The following is a 20,079-nucleotide window of genomic DNA, read 5'->3' as shown; positions in this document are numbered from 1 at the left end:
AGACAAGTGTGGATTATATCAGATTATGTACCTGTCTTTATCTATATATCTCCCTATTATATGGCAACAATGCAAATGCAATGTCAACTCGTCAATTATTTGATTCATGGAATATTAGGTTCCTTGTTTTGTGGGTGTTAAAAAAATTGTGATAGTTTTTACTAAATAGTGTTTGAATCTTTGGAAGTTCAAGCGTTGTGTGGCCCGCAAAATTGGCAGCTGATTGCCCGATCCTTACCATCGTTAATATGAAAACCTCTGGAAATTAGGATCCTGGTTGTTTATTTACTATTTCACTATAATAACAATTCATTCATAAAGTACTACCAAGATATTTTTGTTGCCATCAGAGAACTCAGCAATCTCCTAATGTCAATCACAACCAGGTGAGATTAGATTTGTATCCCAATCATGCGGTTAATTGCACTGCAAACATTTGGTGGCTGAGAGAGATGATGCATCATTCTGCACAAAAACCTTTTAGAACCTATTCTTAAAATATTGCACTAGCAATAGGAGAGATCCCAAAATGGACATGGGGGTTCGTAAACTGCCCAAAAAGCGAAAATTTGATCCTTCAGAATTAGATGAAGGTGGACAACCTAACAGTTGCATAGCAGTCTCAGTAGTTCAAACCTTACCAAATGTTACAACTACTGAGTATCCTTATAATCAACAAAAAGTACCTCCTGCACCTCCACCTGTTGACCTTAGTGAATGGTGCGATCATAGAGTGTTAGCTAAGCAAGGTGATTGGTATCTTCCCGGCGTAATTAGGGACGCAGGAGTAGATTCCGTAAGTAGTATTTATTCTCATACTACAGCTCACGTTTTTTAAATCAATTTTATTCTAGATTACAGTAGTTCTCGATGAGAAAGGGGAGCGAAAACGATATGAAAATGTGTTTGACAGTGATTGTTACAATGTTATTGGTGATGCCAGCCCCTCAGTAAATCAAATAACTTTGGGTACCAGAGTTTGCGTCCGGCAGAACCAGAGTATATTTGTTGAAGGCATAGTATGCACAATTCTGGATGGTCAGCCAATACGGTTTGTAGTCGCAGTAATTGGTAAGTGGAAGTTACAACATGCATTACCAAGTTAATATAATATGTATTATCATAAGGAAAACGGACCCAACTGAAAAAACTAGTTTTTAGAAATTTTTGCACTTATATATTTCAATATGCCCATCCTGGTTTTTAATTAGTGTGTTCAACTTAGACATGCAGATATAAACATTTCATAGGTGTTAAGTAACTTGAGTACTATTCAAAATTTGAAACATAAAAGAACTTTGATTTTAAAGCAGATCGGACCGTTTTTTTAGTAATCGTCATAATCCAACCAACAATTTATGCTAACATTTACTACTGCATACTAATATATTTGTACTCGCATGTATTATTATAAAATCAAAAAGCACTCACAAATTTATTATATAAGTAATTTAATCACGTTTTGAACAACAAAGTGAAATCTTATAGTTTCATCTTGCTGCGAAACTACCACCAAGACAAAATTAGAGTGTCCAAAAAATGTGTTTGTTAATGTCGTAAGAATGTATATATGTGATTTCGTAAAAACCCGAGAAATGAAAATTAAACTTCTTCGGGTGTATCGTTTGCAACCGATAAATTTTGCTAAAAAAGAATACGATTTACAGGCATGTGGGTGAAGGGAAAACCACCCTCTTGATTTCTAATTTCTACTTTCCTTTTGAGGAAAATATTAGATAACCCTTCGACATAATTCTCCATACTTATGTGTACTTCCTCATTACTGCCCCGGACTAATTTCAGAAATGTTTCCTTCATTTTCATGTTGCGTAAGTAACGAAGTAAACGATAATCAATGCTGCCTCGGGATTGCTGAAAAACACTCAAATTGTTTTCATACGCGAGATATTACTAATATTGCTTATTTACTAATCGATATAATTCGAATTAAAACAGCTAGTCATTGTTAACTGAATACAACAGCAATCTGAATACGGACGATCGCATCAAAGTGTACAATATTAGCTGACCGAATGAGATAAAATGTTTAACTTTTGTTGGAAATTGGATTACATGTTCATAAGATTAGGGTTAAAAATACGAAAGTATTTAATTAAATGGGTTAATAGTTAACAAGTCCCGCCTGCAGTAGCGGATAAAAGTTTTCGAAGTTCAACTTTTTAATATACAGGGTGTCCCGTAAGCTCATGATCAAAAGGGTACTTCGATATTCTTTGGACCAAAAGAAGACGATCTGACCCAACTTTTATTAACAAAAAATGTCTGGCTCCTCTGCTATTGATGGTCAAAGTTCTTCAAAAAATTTATCTTTTTTGAAATATCGGGAGAATGGTACGATGTATTTCAGTGAAACTCGCTGTGAATTTGTTCTTATGTAAGACTCATATTTTGATGAAACAATCGAGTTCAGCCGTTTTGGACAAGTGGTTAATTCTTGAAGCAGAAGGAGCCAGACATTTTTTGTTATTAAAAGTTAGATCGTCTTCTTTTGGTTCAAAGAATATCGCAGTACCCTTTTGATCATGAGCTTACGGGACACCCTGTATATATAATATAAAACATCTTTATTTCCTTAGAAAAAGGCTATCGACCACATGGTATTTCTGCCCTTGAATTTACAATTCCTTTTTTTTTTTTTAATTAAACGCTGAAACTAGACTGTAATAATAAACTTCACTTGGTGGGTTAGTTGTGACGTTTGTAGATCTTCGGTGTTGTGGTTGTCGGAGAACTGAAACGAGATTGTCTTATTGGACTTATGAGGTAGAGAAGGTTCATTGTAGCCCAGTTATACGAGTTGTTTTTCCATTTCGTTTCAATTCGTTTTAGTCTGTCTGTTATTTTTACCAAGTTATAGTTACACTACTAGTCTTAGCGCAATTTGCTCTGTTGTTTGTATATGTCGCTTTGTTCTTTCCGATCCGTTTACCATGATTGTATGTCCGTAGTCTAAGAGAGGTCTGCTTTGTCTTTGTATGTTAGTGAACGGAAGTGTTTTGTTCTGATAATTCGTGTGTGTTTGGTGAATTCGAGTTTTTGGTCAATGTGATTCCTAGGTATTTTACGTCGTTTCTTAGGTCTGTTGTTTGACCGTCTGCAATGATTGTAGGTGAGTCGGCGTTAAGTCTATGGTTGGTGAGCAGAAGTTGATTTTTTGAAGAGTTTGGTGTTAATCTCATTGTAATCATTTATACAACCATAACATTGTATTGTTCGTTAGTGTTTGAAGTGTTTGAGTTGCCGTTTCCGGAGTTTTCGTTCGAGTCGAATACTTCTTCTTCGCGTAAAACGGACAAAATCCGTCAATTCTGTTATCAGCCTTCCTGTGATCCCGATGTCCAGCTTTCATACCAGCGTTTTGGGGGCCTGCCAGCTGAACGCCTTATTTCTGGTTTTTGTGTTTTGGCCCACTTTGCAATTCGGTCTCGACTCATTCGTTCTATGTGGTCTCTCCAACACTGGCGTCTGTTTCTCACCCATCTGACAACGTCCTGCACTCCCAGTTCTCTTCTGGTATTCTCGTTGGGTGTGCTGTCATGCAATGTGATTCCTTTTATTGTTCTTAAGATTTTCATCTCCGCTGTTTTCATTTTACTTTTGGTAACAGACGTTTCAGCTCTTGTCTCGGCGGCGTAGATCATTATAGGCCTGACGCAGGTCTTGCTCTCTGTGGTCATATATTTGTTCTTCCAAATTATATCTTGCAGACACCCTGATACTCTTACGACTTTTCTGATCTGACTGTCACCTCTGATCTGACATTCACTGTACTTCTACTGCTCGATACCTGTACCCCAGATAGTTGAAATTCATCACCTGATGTATAATGCGCTCACTCACCACCAACTTACATCGGATCGGATCTTTGGATTAAAATAATGTATTGGGTTAACCATAAAGACTAAAATTGAAATTTATCTACAAGGGCCTTTTTTACAATGAAGAAAACTTAAAAAAAATATCACTTTGCTTGCTCACTCACACAACTATCAAAAATGTCATCAACTTTTCTTAGCAGCAACATAGAATCGATTAAATCCATAATCATAAGTTATAGGGATTCTAGTCATTACCCGTAAAATAAATCACTGTTTTAGTTCTGAAGACTGAAGACGATGTAAAGCGTCTTTTTTGTCTGGCTAATCTGCGCTTTCAATAGTAAAAGCAAAGCCAATCGTTTGCTAGTTTTTGGTGAGCGGTTCGCTTCCGCCTTTTTCAATTGAATTGTTTGGCTCAAAATGATGCCTTGTATTGATTGCATCACCCCTTGATATTTTGAAATATTCATTTGTCTCCAGTAAAACACGAAAATTTAAATACTTCTTGCCGAAAAGCTGCCTTCCATTGCGTCTCCGTTTGATATCAATAATATCCTATTTGACGTTTATATCTTCATGGTTCGTTTTTGGTTCAAATTTCTTTATTTCAAAGCATGCTTCGTACTACATCTGTTTTGATATCAATAGACACATATCATTTCTCCTTCTACGCAAATGTGGAATTTACTATGGTGTTTTATCACTGATTCAAGGTCTATTTAAAAGTTAAGTCTCGTCTACAGCGACTAAAGATTTCATTCGTGGCGCTTAGAAAGCAATCATCTCACTTATCAACGCGGCTCTAAAAAAATTATGTCAATATTAGAAATATTAGAAGATAGACATACATCGGATTTAATAGCCAATCACATAAAGTACGAATATTGTTTTTGCTTAGGTGAGAAGTCTTATGAACTAAGAGTTAAAAGAGCTGATTTACGTCTATTGCGACCCCCATGGTGGGATGAACTCGAACACTTAGAATTATCGACAAATCAACAAAATGACTATGGTCGGTCATCAACAACTACTCTTCATACTCCTGTTAGTGCATGTACTCCATTGTCTAATGGAAGGATGTACGATGAGTTTTGTGAAAGTGAAGATGAGTTAAAACAAGAAGGTTTTAGCACTGAAGAAGCGAAACTTTCGGGGGGAAGCAAAAGAAGTAGCATGCACAGCAGAGGGTCATCATCTAGTAGTGTTACTCCAAGTCAACCGGCCACTCCGCACAAATACAAAAAGGTGTGTAGTTGACATGTGCGAATTTTATTTGGTTTTGTGTATTTTATTCCATATTTAATTTTTCATTATATAGGCAATATACAGGGTGATTCTAAATATCCGGTACAAACTATAGGAAAATAAGTTAGTTTATTCTATTACTAAAGAATCAAATATAATATACAGGATGTTCTATAGCTGGAGCAAAGGATAAAATTGGCTTGTTAACGCTTACAGGCGTATTAAACATAGACACAACACATTCACATATTTTCACATGTTGAATGTGTTAATACGGAAACTTTGAACCTTGGGTGGATAATTTTCTTGAAATGGCATGGTTTTTAAGTAAATTGCTATTTCGATTTGGAAAAGTCAGTAGTTGCCGAGCGATTTTAGGCCCAGCAGGCGTAATGAATTTATTCTGCGATATTTTGAAGAAATATTCTAAATGCTAAGTCCAAAAGTACGCCCTAGCGGAGCTAACGGCTATGTAATTTAGCAAATATTATTTTAAAACGCAAAAAAGTCAGTAAACTGCGAAGACTGCATCAAACTAATTATTATCGCTCATAAACTTCTGGCGAGGGATTTAGAACCAGCAATCGATTAGTAAAATTAGTTGCACTGTCGATTTGGTAGTTTATGGGAGAGTATACAAGCTCGCATTTTATTTGCATATATCTACATGTATATCTATCTTGCATCGAAAGTTATCTTTAGAAAGGATCCTATCTGTAAAAAAAATTTAACGTCCCCGGTATCTTTACTCTCTCAACAGAATTTTGAAATAGGTTAATAATAATTTTATTAATACTGTGAAGCCTAACATGCATACCAAGTTTCATTCCCCTACAGATTGTTAAGAAATTTAAAAATAAATAATTATAAGATTAAATCTTAGGAGAGTAAAAATAGTTTGGAGACGCGTTAGTGCGTTTTTAAGAGCCAATATTCTACTACAAAACACTTGTAGACTGTATTGTAATTTCGGTATGTTTTTAAATCGCGGATTAAATTCGGACCACTCTGTGTATATGGGTTCGTAAATGCTTCCCTTCTAGGGTGTGTTGAAATTTAAAGATTTTTTTCAGGTTTTCTAACACCACTCGGTGTGATATTTTTGGGGGACAAAATCAGTTTTCCGTTTGGATTACTAGTACTTTTTTCAAGCCGTTATCGAGAAAAAATTGAAACGAAAATATGCAGTATAGTGTTCACATGAAGGATTCCGTGTAATACGTAGTACTTGCTTACAATGCTTATAATGAGTAATTTTATTTTCATTAATTAATTTTCGGTAACGGTCGCAGATGCTAAAAAACAAAAAATGAAAAAGTTTGTAACAAATCGCGAAATTAATTATATATTTTTAGAGTCTACCAGCGGCTCACTTGAAAACATCTCTGAAAGGAAAAGCGAACATGACCCTTGAATAATTATCACTCCTTAGATTCTCCGAACCAATTCTACAAATTCTACACTGTAACTCAGGAGGTCACGTTTGAGCATAATATCTCAGAAACTGCATTTCTAAAGAAATAACTAAACAAATTACAAAATCTTGTAAATTTGAAGCGAACTACTTGCAGACCTATTTTCATATGATTTTTTTACCGTAAAATAAGCTAAATTATTACTCCCCTCCGTATGTACAGGGTGGCTCTTATTCTAGGCTTTACTTCACGAGTAAACAAATGTAAATGTCTAGTCGAACTTTTAGGATTTTTTTTAGAAGCGTTTCACATTTTATAATGAGATTCAACTATGCAGGGTCGCTAAAAATTGTATAGCAAAATTTTGTTATTTTAAATACAACACTTTATCTATGATTACATGGTTATTTACTTTTACAAGTTTATTACATTCCATTGAAAGAATAAAGGTCCTGTTTCAAACCGGACTCAATTCAGAGACAGTCAAGGATTTGATCGTTTGTCATTATTAAAATTATCTGAAAAACGATTGATTTTACTTAATTGGTTTATTGATTTTAAAGGTGTTATATTTTTAGCCCTTATATGGTGTCTCATTTAAAATAAGCCGAAAAATTGAGTCAAAAGTTATGTTATTTAGCAGGCTTAGAAGTTGAATAGCTCGTAACGTGGTTCTATAATTTTTTGAATGTTGTCTTCCGTTTTCACATTTTTCCACGATATGTTATATCAAAGGTTCACAGTTTCTATACTATGCCTTATTGCAGCTTATTTTGTATATATATTTGCTGTGGCATTTATTAATGTATTTATATATAGGGTGCTCTGTTTAAAAAAAAACAAAATTGATATGTTTTTTGGGACATAAGTTGAATCTAATTTTGGAGTGGCAGGACCTATTTGTTTCCTGGTAAGATTAAGTCTAGAATAATGTGGGTTACCCTGTACGTGATATTAAGGAACATCCTGCATATAAACATTTTCATTAGACCGTTAACGTTGGGAAAGTAAAAATATCTCTCTTCATTTTTAATCATCAAATTCTTGACAGTCCCGTTTTAACCAAGAGGTTAATTAAATTTATTCTGTCAGGGAGATGTTGTTTCTAATCCAAACGGTATTCGAAAAAAGTATAATGGAAAGCAGTGGCGTAGATTGTGTTCGAAGCCAAATTGCAATAAGGAGAGCCAGAGACGAGGCTACTGTTCTCGTCATTTGAGCCAGAAAGGGAATGGGCTTAGAGGAACATTTCCTAGAGCTGGGAGCAAGCAAGACGGTGAAGACACTTCCAGAGATTCTGAAACATCTCCGAATGCTCAAGATCGACGAGTAACTGGACGATTTGATCAAGAGGAAACTGACGTTGCAAATATGTTAGGTAAGTTATCTTACATTGTTTATTTGCAATTTGCATGGTGTTGATGAATATGTTTTTTTCAGTATCATTAGGAAGCTCACGGTCCGCAACTCCTGCTGCATTTTCCCCTGGTACGGCTGGCTCTCCAGTTGCCCGGCTTGGAGGAGTGCCGTCTCCCGTAACTGTAGGTCCTAGGCAGAACGTGTTTTTGCCGATCGGTGGTGGAGCTCCAGCCTATCCTCCCTACCATCAACCAGTAATAAGACCTGAATTGGTTCGACCAGTACAAACTGCTCAAAGCGTTATTCGAGTGTCTCCCAGGCCGAGGCCATGGGGCAACATTAACTCAATAGAAAATGCGCAAGCTTTACAACACAATTCCCCTGTTGAGGAGAGGGTTGTTACATTAGCTCCACATACTTCAGGTTAGTTACATCTTTACTTTCTGGCTTATACATGAGGTGTTTATACGCCACTAAGAAGCGCTACAGAGACGCCCGTGTGAAAAGGCGTTTAGACGCTGCGTCTAACCTTTAGAATGGCACAAGTTCCATCTTCAGCGACTGTCGCCCGCAGTCGCTAGTAGTGGCTACAAAAAGTCGCTCGTGCGCGACTGTGTTTAAAATAATTATTTCTATTTTGAGCGTTAAAACTGTCGCGCTACAAAAGTCGCTCGTCTGCGGGTGCCTTAAGAGTTAGAAATAAAAATAGTTTTCATTTTATTGAAGTCTTTTTGTTCACTAGATTTTACATATTTTATTAAGAAATTAACTTAGATAACGTAATGTCAACTAAAATTTTAGAGGGTTCTCTTGGGATGAAGGCAAAAAATAATCGAATTGTCGAAAGCTTGGTAGCTGAAAGGCGTTTCTATTTTCTTACCACTGCCCAGGCCGAATCCCCAAAACAACTAATTCCCATTTATTCCTGGGGGTATCAGCGCTAATGTATAATAAATTACTTCTAAGATATTTAGTAATGCCACTTATCCTGTTACTTTTGGTAGGGTCATTATACATAGTCCCTCAACACCAAGACCAGAAGAATTTGATTGTTATTAAGAACGTGATGAATGGCAGAATAGACGAAGCTAAATCTCCACAAAGACGAGTAAGTTGCAACATCGTAAATCATGTTTGCTTTTTACTACATTGCTGTTTTAATAAAGGTGATACAGAGTGATCACATGCGAAGCGCCCAACCGGCAGTAATTGTTCATCCGACTCAGCTTGTTCCAATTCTGCCTGCCGCTCCTCAATCTAGATCAGTACCTGCTGGTGTAATCGTTACCCCCGAACAAGCCATTGAGTCGTCATCTCCTCAGCAAACCACTTCCAATCTGATACAGTCTTCTCAAGTCGGTAGTCCCGCGTCTGCTTTTGCAGTGCCCTGGCACGCAATAGTTCCAATATTGTCCGGTGGCAGTGGAATACACGCTGGAACCATCTCTCCTAATAGCAATGATATATCTGAGACTGATATTGCTGATCATGAGGTGGTTCCAACTCCTCCCGACGACGAAGATGACGATGATGTCTTTGAATCTGAAAGCGGTGACAGTTCAGGAGGTATGGAAATCGGAAGGACTTCAACCACACCGCAGCGAAGAACCCAATCTATGAGCGCATTACATGGCAGAGATGCTAAGGTAAAAATTATATTTATTTTTTATATATAGGTTTTTCAGGGTGATATAAAATTGTGTTAACACTGTAGTCTTACAAGCAAAAATAATAAAAGCGATTCAGTCCGCAGCATCAGTTCAGTGTAAGTGTACCAACAAAAAAAGAGCAGTATTTCTTGCTGGAAATCGGCATTTATGAGCTTCGATAATTTTCTTAACTTTTAAATGGCAGTGCACATAATACAGCGCATCGGAACTTGTTAACAGTGAGGCAACCGGCGCGCCGCAAATTTTTTTTACTCTAAAATATTTTTAATTGTTGGCTGCTGACGAAAATATTTGGTGGATTTATTTTTTGGTGGATCAGTAATGTTCTGGGGAGGAATCTGCTTCATGGTCGCACAGATCTGGTCCCTATACGGAGAAGATCCATGAATTCGCATTTCTCCTTGGAAAACGTCTTAGAAGAACATGTGATGCCATTTGCACCATTTATCGGAAACAATTTCTTATTTATACAAGACGCTAGGCCCCACGTTGCTAGAGAGGTTGAGGTACTTAACTACCTTCGATCCGTGAATATTCCAACCATGAACTGGCCACCAAGGAGCCCAGATATGAATCCGATAGAGCATCATGGAATGCACTTAAACGATCAGTCAGACAACACATACCAGGTCTTGTGAATCTTAGGGAATGGGAAAATATTACCCAAGAGACTATTTAAAATTTGATTAACAGCATGCCCAGACGAATGGTAGCAGTAATAAGAGCTAGAGGAGGTCTACACATAAATTCGAATTCTTGATATTTAATTTAACTTTAAAAAGTTTTTTAAGCATTTTATTGTTAGGTTTTCATTGCACTTGACGTTATTGTTTTTTTTTCTGTTTTTAGTCGATTTTTTTTCAGATTCAACCTTTATAATTTGTCAAACATTTGTAGAAAACATTTTGTTACAATATCACGTTGGTTGTATGATTTCAACCTTTAAAAAAATAAAGGAAATACTGGACATTTTTTCTAATTTCCTTTTGATGCGTTAATTTTGTCCAGAGGTTTATATAATACAACGGGTCATATTTTTGTTTGGCTTTCGTCGACGTGTCTTGCAATTTCCCGAATATTTCTTGATGGATCTTCTAGGATAACACGAAATTCGAAAGACGATTATTCCGCTATTTGAACATTTTTACGTGGTCTACTTACATAAACTCCGCGATGTTCTCGCTAGTCCTAGTTACTATTGCTCTATGCACTAGATTGACTATATACGGGTCTGAAGGTAACTAAGAAAACATGCGGTTGCAGCATTTCGTTGACTGACTCCGTAACTCATCATTTTCATAAACATGCACCGTTTTTAGCATTAACATTTGATATTTGGAATAAGTTAAGTAAATAAATATAACGCTTACCTTTTTGAAGTCTATCACTTAAAAATCGCCTTGTATATGAGATGTTTTCATTTCAGAACAATAAGGAGAGGATACGAAGACCTATGAATGCCTTTATGATTTTCTCCAAGCGTCACAGGGGATTAGTTCATCAACGACATCCCAATCAAGACAATCGCACCGTGTCAAAAATCTTAGGTGAATGGTGGTACGCTTTGGGCCCAGTGGAAAAGAAAAAATATCACGAACTAGCCACTGAAGTCAAAGAAGCTCACTTTCGGGCGCATCCAGAATGGAAATGGTGAGTTCTCTATCATTAGATTTGTTTTTTAAAGTGATTGTATTTCGTAATTTAATTTAGGTGTAATAAGGATAGGAGGAAATCATCTACAGGATCCGGGAGGAGCAAATTGAGTTCAACAGGAGAATGCGATATTCCAGTTAGCCCTGGTCAGACTGAACGGCAGGTTGATGATGAAGACGACGATCACTTGGTTATTGCCGATCCCCTGAGTCTAGAAATTGACTTGAAATGTAAAGAAAAAGTTACTGATTCCGACTCTGAGTCTCATTATGAAGCTGATGGCCCTCCACAGTCAAGCGGCGCTTTCAATACAGCTACTGCCACTTCGTCGAACCATTTGTCATATTTTCAGCCACGAGGAAGCCATTTTAAAACAGTACCTTATTCTCCTCAATCAATTAAAACGGAAGACATACAATCTTCACAACCAAGTACACCAACAACGGCTTTTTCAACCGGTAAGGTAGTACACTCACAATAATTACAGTTTATAAGTGTTTACTGTTTTAGTTGGAAATGGATCATCACTGGCAATTTTAAAACCGGCAATGTCAGCTAAGGCTACATCGGACAATTATCAATCGCCGTTAACAGTTCTAATAGGGAATGGTACGAACTTATGCATCAGTGAAGCATCTTCAGATAGACAACCATTTGTTATGCAAGTTTCTTCCTCGGCTTCTTCAGATATGCCCTTACAGTGTGTTTATGTTCAACCGCCAACTTATGATCCTTCTCGCTTATCACTACAACTAATGCCTAAAGTCACGGCCTCTAGTGCTCCACCACATTCAGTAATCGTGAGCCAACCTTCCAGAGTTGTAGCCGCTGTTGATACGCCCAAAAGAGAACGTATGTCTTTAAAAACTTCCGGCGAACAAACGTGTTCCTACAGAAACATTTAACGTTTTCAGCTCTGTTCTACCAGAAATCTAAAGTTAAATGTCCGTCTCTAGAAGATGATACAAACGCCCAAGACGATGGTGGTGGTGAATTCAAATTGGCTCCTACCCCAGCCCAACTTGGTCGAGCACCTTTGCAAAGACGTCAATCCATGGCAGTTAGTATACCTTCACAAGGAAGTGCTGAGGGAAGCCCGGACCTGCAGTCGCCTTGTGCCAAGAAAAGTTTCTTCAAGCGAAATATTGAAGACGGAATGGACAAGTAAGTTGTATAACATTTTTTACGTTTGAAAAATTTTCAAATTATTAATGCTTTTAATTCGTGATTTAGAGCTTGATAAACTAAAGAGACTGTGGAATACATTCGGCCTTTAATGCATTTAAACTAGAATAATTGTTCCAATTTAGAGTGTTCTTTCAATCACAGGCTAATAGATGAGTGATTGCAGTGCTTTCTTTGATGATGATGATTTTTCTACTTGATGCAGAGGCGGATTGTCAGTCAATGCGAGCAAAATTAACTACAAATAGTTAAATCTTTAAAAAGTAACCTATTATTTAAATATGACCAAAACCATTAAAGTTCAAATTCCAACATACAGAGCACTTGGCATAGTGTTTTTTCCATTGCTGCGTTTAGGATTCCTGTGAGGGTTCTGTTTGTGAGTTATTTAACTAAAATCAGATAAAGCCACGAAAAATAAGTTAAATGAGTGTAATTTTTTCAACATACAAATTACGTGGATATGTAAAATTAATGTGTAAACTCCCTATACGGTGACGTGTTACATGCTTTACTGAAAACATAAACATGGCTTTTAAAATGTTATTTTTTGTGTTTTTTTAAAATAGAATGTCGTATTTTTTATTGCATATTCGGGCTATTCCTAAAAATATTCGGGTTATTCCTAAAATTCTAGGCCTATTCGATATAAATGTTCTCTATTGATTTTCAACTGTTTTTCAGTTAATGACCAATATTGATTCAACTTTTGGCCACGCTTTTTTATATCTAATTTGAAATTTAGAGAAGAATGTTGTCTACAAAAATTGTAGATATTTACGTCTAGTTTATTTTAGGATAATACCAATTTATACAGGGTGTATCAAATTCAAGTGGCAGATCAAACATACATTTTTTTAATTGGAATGCCGTACTTTCTATTGCATATGCGAGCTAATTTATATTTTAAATATATTTTTTATATGTTTGACAATATCCAATGCCAAACTTAATCTTTATTTTTGTTCTATTATAGTAATTCTTCTATAATAATTCTCAAAATCGATTCCCAAATTTTACTTGAATTTTCAAGGTTAACCTTTTATCCTGTTGCAATCGATTTCATTGAATTTTAAAGCTGCGTTGTTCCTCTATCGACCTATGTCATCGCCAGCTAATTGGAATAATTCTTAAAATTTTAAAAAAATTTGTTTACATAAAACATGGACAAGTGGAAAATTTGCGAAATTTTTTTCGATTCATTGGTCTGTTTAAAATCTGAAACTTATAGCTTTCCATTATGGTATTCAAAAATCATTAACCACATCTATTAGCTATGTTTCGGTCTAACTTGAATTCATTCATTATCATTTTCTGATTTTTGGAAAGCATTTCATTGCATTATATGGAGTTAAATGGAGTTTTTTTCCTTCCACTTTACCGAATCGATTTGACATGAAGTTGATTCGTATTTGTCTCAAAACTAATTGGTGTGAATTTCAATCAATTCTAATATCATTTGACAATTTTATTCAATTTTGAAAATTTCCACAGGGCTTGTACAAACTTTTTCGTCTTCCCCTTGTAGCTCACAGAGGAATTTTTTTTGAACCAACTAAAGTTGATTTGTCATGTAACATTTCCATATCTAACCACCTGTCAAGGAATAGTTTGAAAACAAAATACAATTTTTTTGGCAAACATTTTGATGGGTGAAACTTGCGATTTTTTCGAAATTTTACATTTTATTTTTTTTACTCGAAAACGAAGATTTCTATTTATTCTATATAAAATCTCTCTAAAAAACCTTTTCAGTTTTCTTAGTTTTCGCGAAAATCGCGAATATATGGTTTCCAAAAAACTGCAAATAGCTCGGTAACTAAAAGAGCTGAACTGAATCTAATGAGTCCAATCGATCGACCGTCTGAAGCTCCATAAAAAAGTTGGTATTCATTTTTCCGCTACTACTTCATATGGGCTCTTATGGGACAGAAATTTTCATTTTGATTTTTGATTGCGAACAAACGCCAAATGTCAAACTCTTTGACAGGGTGTCTTTGTGTCTTCAAAACAATGGACTAAAAAACATTTTCAGGTCGCTGTGGACCGATTTATCGATCGACAATTTCGTTTACATGAGCTCTTAGGAGAAAGGCAAAATTTTGACTTTGGCCTTCAATTGAGATTTCCTAGGTTAATGAGGTTTCATGACCAGATAGCCCCCATTATCTGGCTACAATCTGGTGTAAAATTTTAAAAAATCCCTTCATAATTGACTCGTCCAGAGGCCGTTGTATGCAAAAATGTCCGGCTGGATTGTCTACACAGTTTCACAGAGTTCGTTGAATTTAACCAATATTGGTTATTAATTCAAAAACAGTTGAAAATCAATATAGAACATTTATATCGAATAGGCCTAGAATTTTACGAATAGCTCGAATATGCAATAAAAATGACGACATTCTATTTAAAAAAGAGTAGTTTGGTCTGTCACTTGAATTTGAGACACCCTGTATCGATTGGTACTATCTTAAAATAAACTAGACGTTATTATCTGCAACTTTTGTATTTAAAATTTTTCTCTAAATTTCAAATTAGGGTGCCAAAGTTCAATCAATAACCTTGTACAGTGTGGCTCATACTACGATGCATAGCAAAAATCTTTTGCCCGAAAGGAGACACAGGTTGTACATTAACTATACCTATTTGTACGATTTACTTTAAAATTGAGAAAAACGAGATTTTTTGCTTAGCTGCTTTGCATCTATGGATAAAATTTTAAATATAATAAATTAATGGATAACATTTTTAGACGGAATTGTTCTTGTTATTCAAAAATATTGCTTGTTTAATTTCTCATACGTACTAAATTTATAGCTATTTGTAATTTAAGAATACTGAAAAACAGTTCTATGGCTTTTCCATTTATTTCATCGAATACGAGGGTCGTTTGTTAAGTCAGTGACTTTTTGAGTTTCCCGCGCAATAACTTATAATTTTAACTATATAAATATATTTATAAATTTAACACTACTCCTGTAAGCCGCCGTTTGTTAGTAGACTGCTGTAAAATGTTGAGCACGCTTCGTCATTTAGTTCGTGTTTAACTGTTGAAAGGAGATCGTCAGTTTCGAAGAAAAAGGAAAAAGCTAATTTCGAGTGCTGATCAATCATTACTTTTTACGTAAAAACTATCAAAGAAACGAAGGAAAAGCCTTATAAATACCATGGGCACCATCAATTTAAATGGTTAAGAAGTGGTTTACTGAGTTTCGTTGTGGTCGTACAAATGACGCAGAACGTTCCGGTCGTCCAAAACAGGTTGTTACGCCAGAAATGGTCGATAAAATCCATGGAACGATCCTGGACGATCGGAGAATAAAAGTGCGTGAGGTGGCTGAGGCATCTCAACTGAGAGGGTACATCACATTTTACATGCATATTTGGATATGAAAATTCTATCCGCATGATGGGTGCCGCGATTGCTGACACTCGACCATAAGCGCTTCCGTGTGACCATTTCAAATGAATATTTAGCGATGTTCCGTGACAACCCGAAAGAGTTTTCCGACGTTTCGTAACCGTTGACGAAACGTGGATCCATCACAATACACCAGAAACCAAGGAACAATCAAAACAGTGGGTTTATTTAGGTGAACGTGCACCAAAAAAGGCCAAAATGGGTCTGTCGGCCAAAAAGGCGATGACGAGAGTGTTTTGGGATGCACGCGGTGTCATTCACATCGATTACTTTAAAAAGGGTAAAACTATCACTGGCGCATATTATTCACAGCTTTTGGACAGATTCAATGTTGACGGCCGCATTTGGCGAAAAAAAGTGCTGTTTCATCAGCACAACAATGCACGGGGCACACGTGCGTAGTCGCCATGGCAAAAATCCATGACTTGGGCTACGAACTTCTACCCCACCCAGCATATTCTTCAGATGTAGCCCCCTGCGACTATTTCCTGTTTCCAAAACCTGAAGAAATGGCTGGGCGGTAAGAGATTTGAGTCCAATGAAGAGGTCATCATTGAAAGAAACGCATATTTTGAGGACCTCGACAAATTATATTATTTGGAAGGGATAAAAAATGGAAAAACGTTGGTCTAAGTGTAGCGAGCTAAAAAGAGATTATGTTGAGAAATAAAACGTTTTTTGGCCAAAAAAAAATATTTAATTCAAAAAGTCACTGGCTTATCAAACGACCCTCGTATTTAAGCCAACAAATATTCTCCGTTTCCCATTTCCTGTTCTATCATGTTTTCTTTTAAATCAATGTTATTTGTTATTTCAATGAACCAAACTATACTGTAAATTATCCAGTTTTCACATTGCTGCATGAAACGTAATTTTGTTCGCAATTGCACTAATTGCAATGAAATAAAACCGAAATTTCAAATTGCACGTTTCGGTTTTTAAATCGTAATTAGAAAAATTATTTCTAGAAACTCATTATACCGGATGTATAATAAATTTGGTTTGCATTTTGTTCAAGATCAATAAATGCTTTGTAATGTTTAAAAATTTGAAAATCCTTTTTTCTTCACAGTTCTTCGGTTAGGAATTTTTTAAATTCCTAAGAATTTCAGTTAAATAAACAATGTGATATTTTCCCCAGCTTCTCTATTAAGTTTGTCGTTTATCAAATCAGCCGACAAGTATTACTTACGTATTTACTTTTATTGATTTTATTTTATCATTTATTTAATATTTTAATTCTGCAGTCATTATGCCAAATTGAAATCAGTTACTATACTCTTATAATTATATGGTTTTCAAACCGCTTTTAAAACAGTTAAATTGTTATAAGTATATTAAACTGGATGAAGTATGTGTGGCTCGTTTTTAACTGCTTTTAGTACGTTTGTCGAGTTTTTGTACAATTTGTCGCTTTATCTCTAATGTATCAAATGATTTAATTATACTGTGGAAGGACGAAAATTATTTAGCAAAGTTAATGCAATGTAGTAAAGTTTTGTACAATTGAAATCACAATGCCGTAAGAATTTATAAGGATATCCCGGTTTTAGTTGGCGACACTGTTCGTGACGAGCCGCCTCTAAATCAATGAAGAATAAAGTAGTACGAATGAATACGCGTTACTAATTTGAAGGCTTTAGCGTTTCTCATTCAATATCAAAATTATCGTAAACATCAATGAAGACTTAATTTAGTATAGATATTAGCATGTAGCAGTCAGTTTAATAATTACATCGAAATTGACACTATCCAAGTATCCTCTTCCACAGAGTGTTGGAGACTGTAAATTTCGAAGCCAAATTTTCGTCCCTTCCTCGATTCCAACCATGTGATGGCCAATCACCAAGCGCCATTTCCATTCCAAGTCCTTCATTGTTTAATTGCGGAAACTTAAGACGAAGGGGGCCGCCTTTAACGGCACCTGCAAGAGGCCCCGAAGAAGATCTTAGTTCTGCAACTGAAGCTCCTTTATCTTTGCCTTCTGCTCATCCCGTAGCAGGTACGCATTTCTTCGGGCCCGATTTTTCTTTGGAGAACATTAGGGAATTGCAGGAGGCAGATGAAGGGGCTTCCCCTTCGCCTCGTACTCCGCGCACTCCTGGAACTAAGGACCCTGATAAAGGTCATAGAAGAACATTAGAACAAAGGCGTCAATTAGTGATGCAATTGTTTAAAGATCACTCGATCTTTCCGTCGTCTAAAGCTACTTCCATGTTCCAAGCGGAACATTCTGATATTTTTCCAACGAGAGGCACTTTACAACTTAAGGTATGTTGAATTTTTTGTAATTTTATTATGGATTATTATGAAGCTTTTACTAAACCTGCTAACAAGAGTACTTAATGGTAAGTCATTGTTTATTTGCAGATACGTGAGGTACGACAGAAGCTAATGGCGCAAAATAATCAATTAACTCCTCTTACTCCCAGCCCCGGACCACAATCAGCTGGACCTCATGAACCATTAAAGGTATCCTCCAACAGCTAGCCGGATAAATCATTTGATCTAATTACGTCTTCCTTCGCACTGTTTTTAATGCGAAGTTCATTATAAGTACGTTATCGGCGATGACAGAATTTTAAGGCTTACCCAAAAGATATATCGTCAGGGGTAATATGTCTATAAAACATTAATATGTAGTAATGCCTATAAAACATTAATATTAATAGGTTAGTTGTAGTTTGATGGATAGGGTTACAGACAATCAAAACGCAAGCTGCCAAGAGCCTATTGAAGAACTTTCACATACTTACCATAACATTCTCATAATCTTTCACTTTAAAAAATTCCAAAAATTTTTTTTCCTTTTGGCATTTCCAATTATTCTTCATAGTTGATGCTTTTGCATGTCCACTCTAGTTAATTTACCAAAAAAGAATTTATTAACACGTTAAAACAATTTTTATCATTTAATGTATTGCTATTTATTTTAATAAAATGTGTTTATTTTTTATATATATTATTTAAAAGGTTTATTAATGAAAAATATCCTTAAATATAAAAGAATTAAATGAATGGTTTAGCTAAATCGTCTGATGAGGGCATGATATTGCATTCGTTTACTGTGTCATTGCTATGTTTGGGTAAGACTTAAAATTTGCAATATTAGATGTAGTACTTTGCCCTCGTTCTGGGTACCATAGACTAGCGTAAGCGACCCCCTTTGTTAAAGCTTAATGGTCTGCATTGCATTGTTTAAAGAAAGTACTTTAAATCAGTTAAATTTATTTGTATTTTCACAATTGTTTCAAGGCTATAGAGCCTATTGTTGTGACACAAGTAAAAGTGCCAAGTCTTTAATGTTTTTTGAAATTTTATTTGCCATTGTAATTTTGGTAATCTATAGGTATATCTATAGTTTGAAGAAAATACAGATAATTCCTTGGAAATGTCGAAGTAAAAATTATAGTTATTTAATCTATTTTGTATATACATATTCATATAGGGTGTTTCTAATATATGCTCCCAAAAAGTGAAAACTGGTGGGTTGTCAGAATATCTGATTTATCTACTAGAAAAGTTATAAATCCCGTGTCGATTTTTTTAAACAAGCAAGTGCAAGTTAGAGAATACATTTTAACATATTTAGCCATCGCTATAGATCCGAGATTTTCTAGAGAAAATAACAAATATATCAAGCGTAAGCCCATAGGAACTCTAATAGTCTTGATCTCCCCAAACATTGCTTAAAACCTATCTAATATGTTAGAAAGCACCCCCGAATAATCAATTATGAAAATCCACATCGTTTGGCAAATTAAAATCCCATTGACAATTTTTGTTTAAAGGTGCTCCTAGTTTTATTTTAACTATGGTAAATATATAATATTACGATAAAAGATTTGTGCCAGCAGTAGACAATTTACAGTAAGTGATTTTATCAATGTCTTTATTTTTATGCACGGTGCAATAAAAATAGACCCTTATATTTATAATATGTAAGAAATGTAATATGTTGACATTTGTGATTATACTTAAGCTGTTAAATTTATTCGCAATAACTCGTATCTATTATTCATTGTTGCTATATCTAGTTTACATTAAGTAGTATCTATTTCTTCAAATTGATGTCGTGACACATGGGAGGCATGAGAAAAGAAGTTATTATATAACATTATATATAATTTTTAGTTCATTCTAGTCATACAATCAATTACATATACTGCAGTTTTTGCTACTTAATTGGGAATTGTGAGATATAATTAATTGTGCCGAGTATCAAAAACATAAAATTTTATAACTGAATGAGCGGGCTTGAAATTGCATTTTCTACTAATGTTTTTCAAATT

The 20,079-nt window shown here is 35.4% G+C and overlaps 1 protein-coding gene across 5 annotated transcripts; it reads left to right on the top strand.

The window, feature by feature from the left end:
* Nucleotides 1–67: 67 nt before the first annotated feature.
* On the top strand, nt 68–19,211 carry LOC109533817 (protein capicua homolog). 5 transcript variants are annotated; one of them, XM_019899269.2, is made up of 14 exons: nt 68–386; nt 485–796; nt 855–1,071; nt 4,738–5,084; nt 7,592–7,877; nt 7,940–8,281; nt 8,863–8,966; nt 9,025–9,504; nt 10,955–11,178; nt 11,239–11,639; nt 11,692–12,033; nt 12,096–12,345; nt 17,545–18,058; nt 18,158–19,211. In XM_019899269.2, the coding sequence occupies exons 2-14, from the start codon at nt 530–532 to the stop codon at nt 18,275–18,277; spliced, it is 3,894 nt and encodes a 1,297-aa protein (XP_019754828.1). In that variant the 5' UTR covers nt 68–386; nt 485–529; the 3' UTR covers nt 18,278–19,211. The 5 variants fall into 5 exon arrangements, with proteins under 5 accessions (XP_019754828.1, XP_019754830.1, XP_019754827.1 ...); XM_019899271.2 differs by having other exon boundaries at nt 68–796; nt 7,646–7,877; XM_019899268.2 differs by having other exon boundaries at nt 68–796.
* The last annotated feature ends 868 nt before the right edge of the window (nt 19,212–20,079 follow it).

The sequence above is a fragment of the Dendroctonus ponderosae genome, unplaced genomic scaffold (genome assembly GCF_020466585.1).
Source record: "Dendroctonus ponderosae isolate FM_Combo_2020 unplaced genomic scaffold, Dpon_F_20191213v2 Dpon_F_20191213_1, whole genome shotgun sequence".
NCBI classification, from domain to species: domain Eukaryota; kingdom Metazoa; phylum Arthropoda; class Insecta; order Coleoptera; family Curculionidae; genus Dendroctonus; species Dendroctonus ponderosae.
Note: the sequence above shows the minus strand (reverse complement) of the source record. Positions and strands in the feature narration are given on the sequence as shown.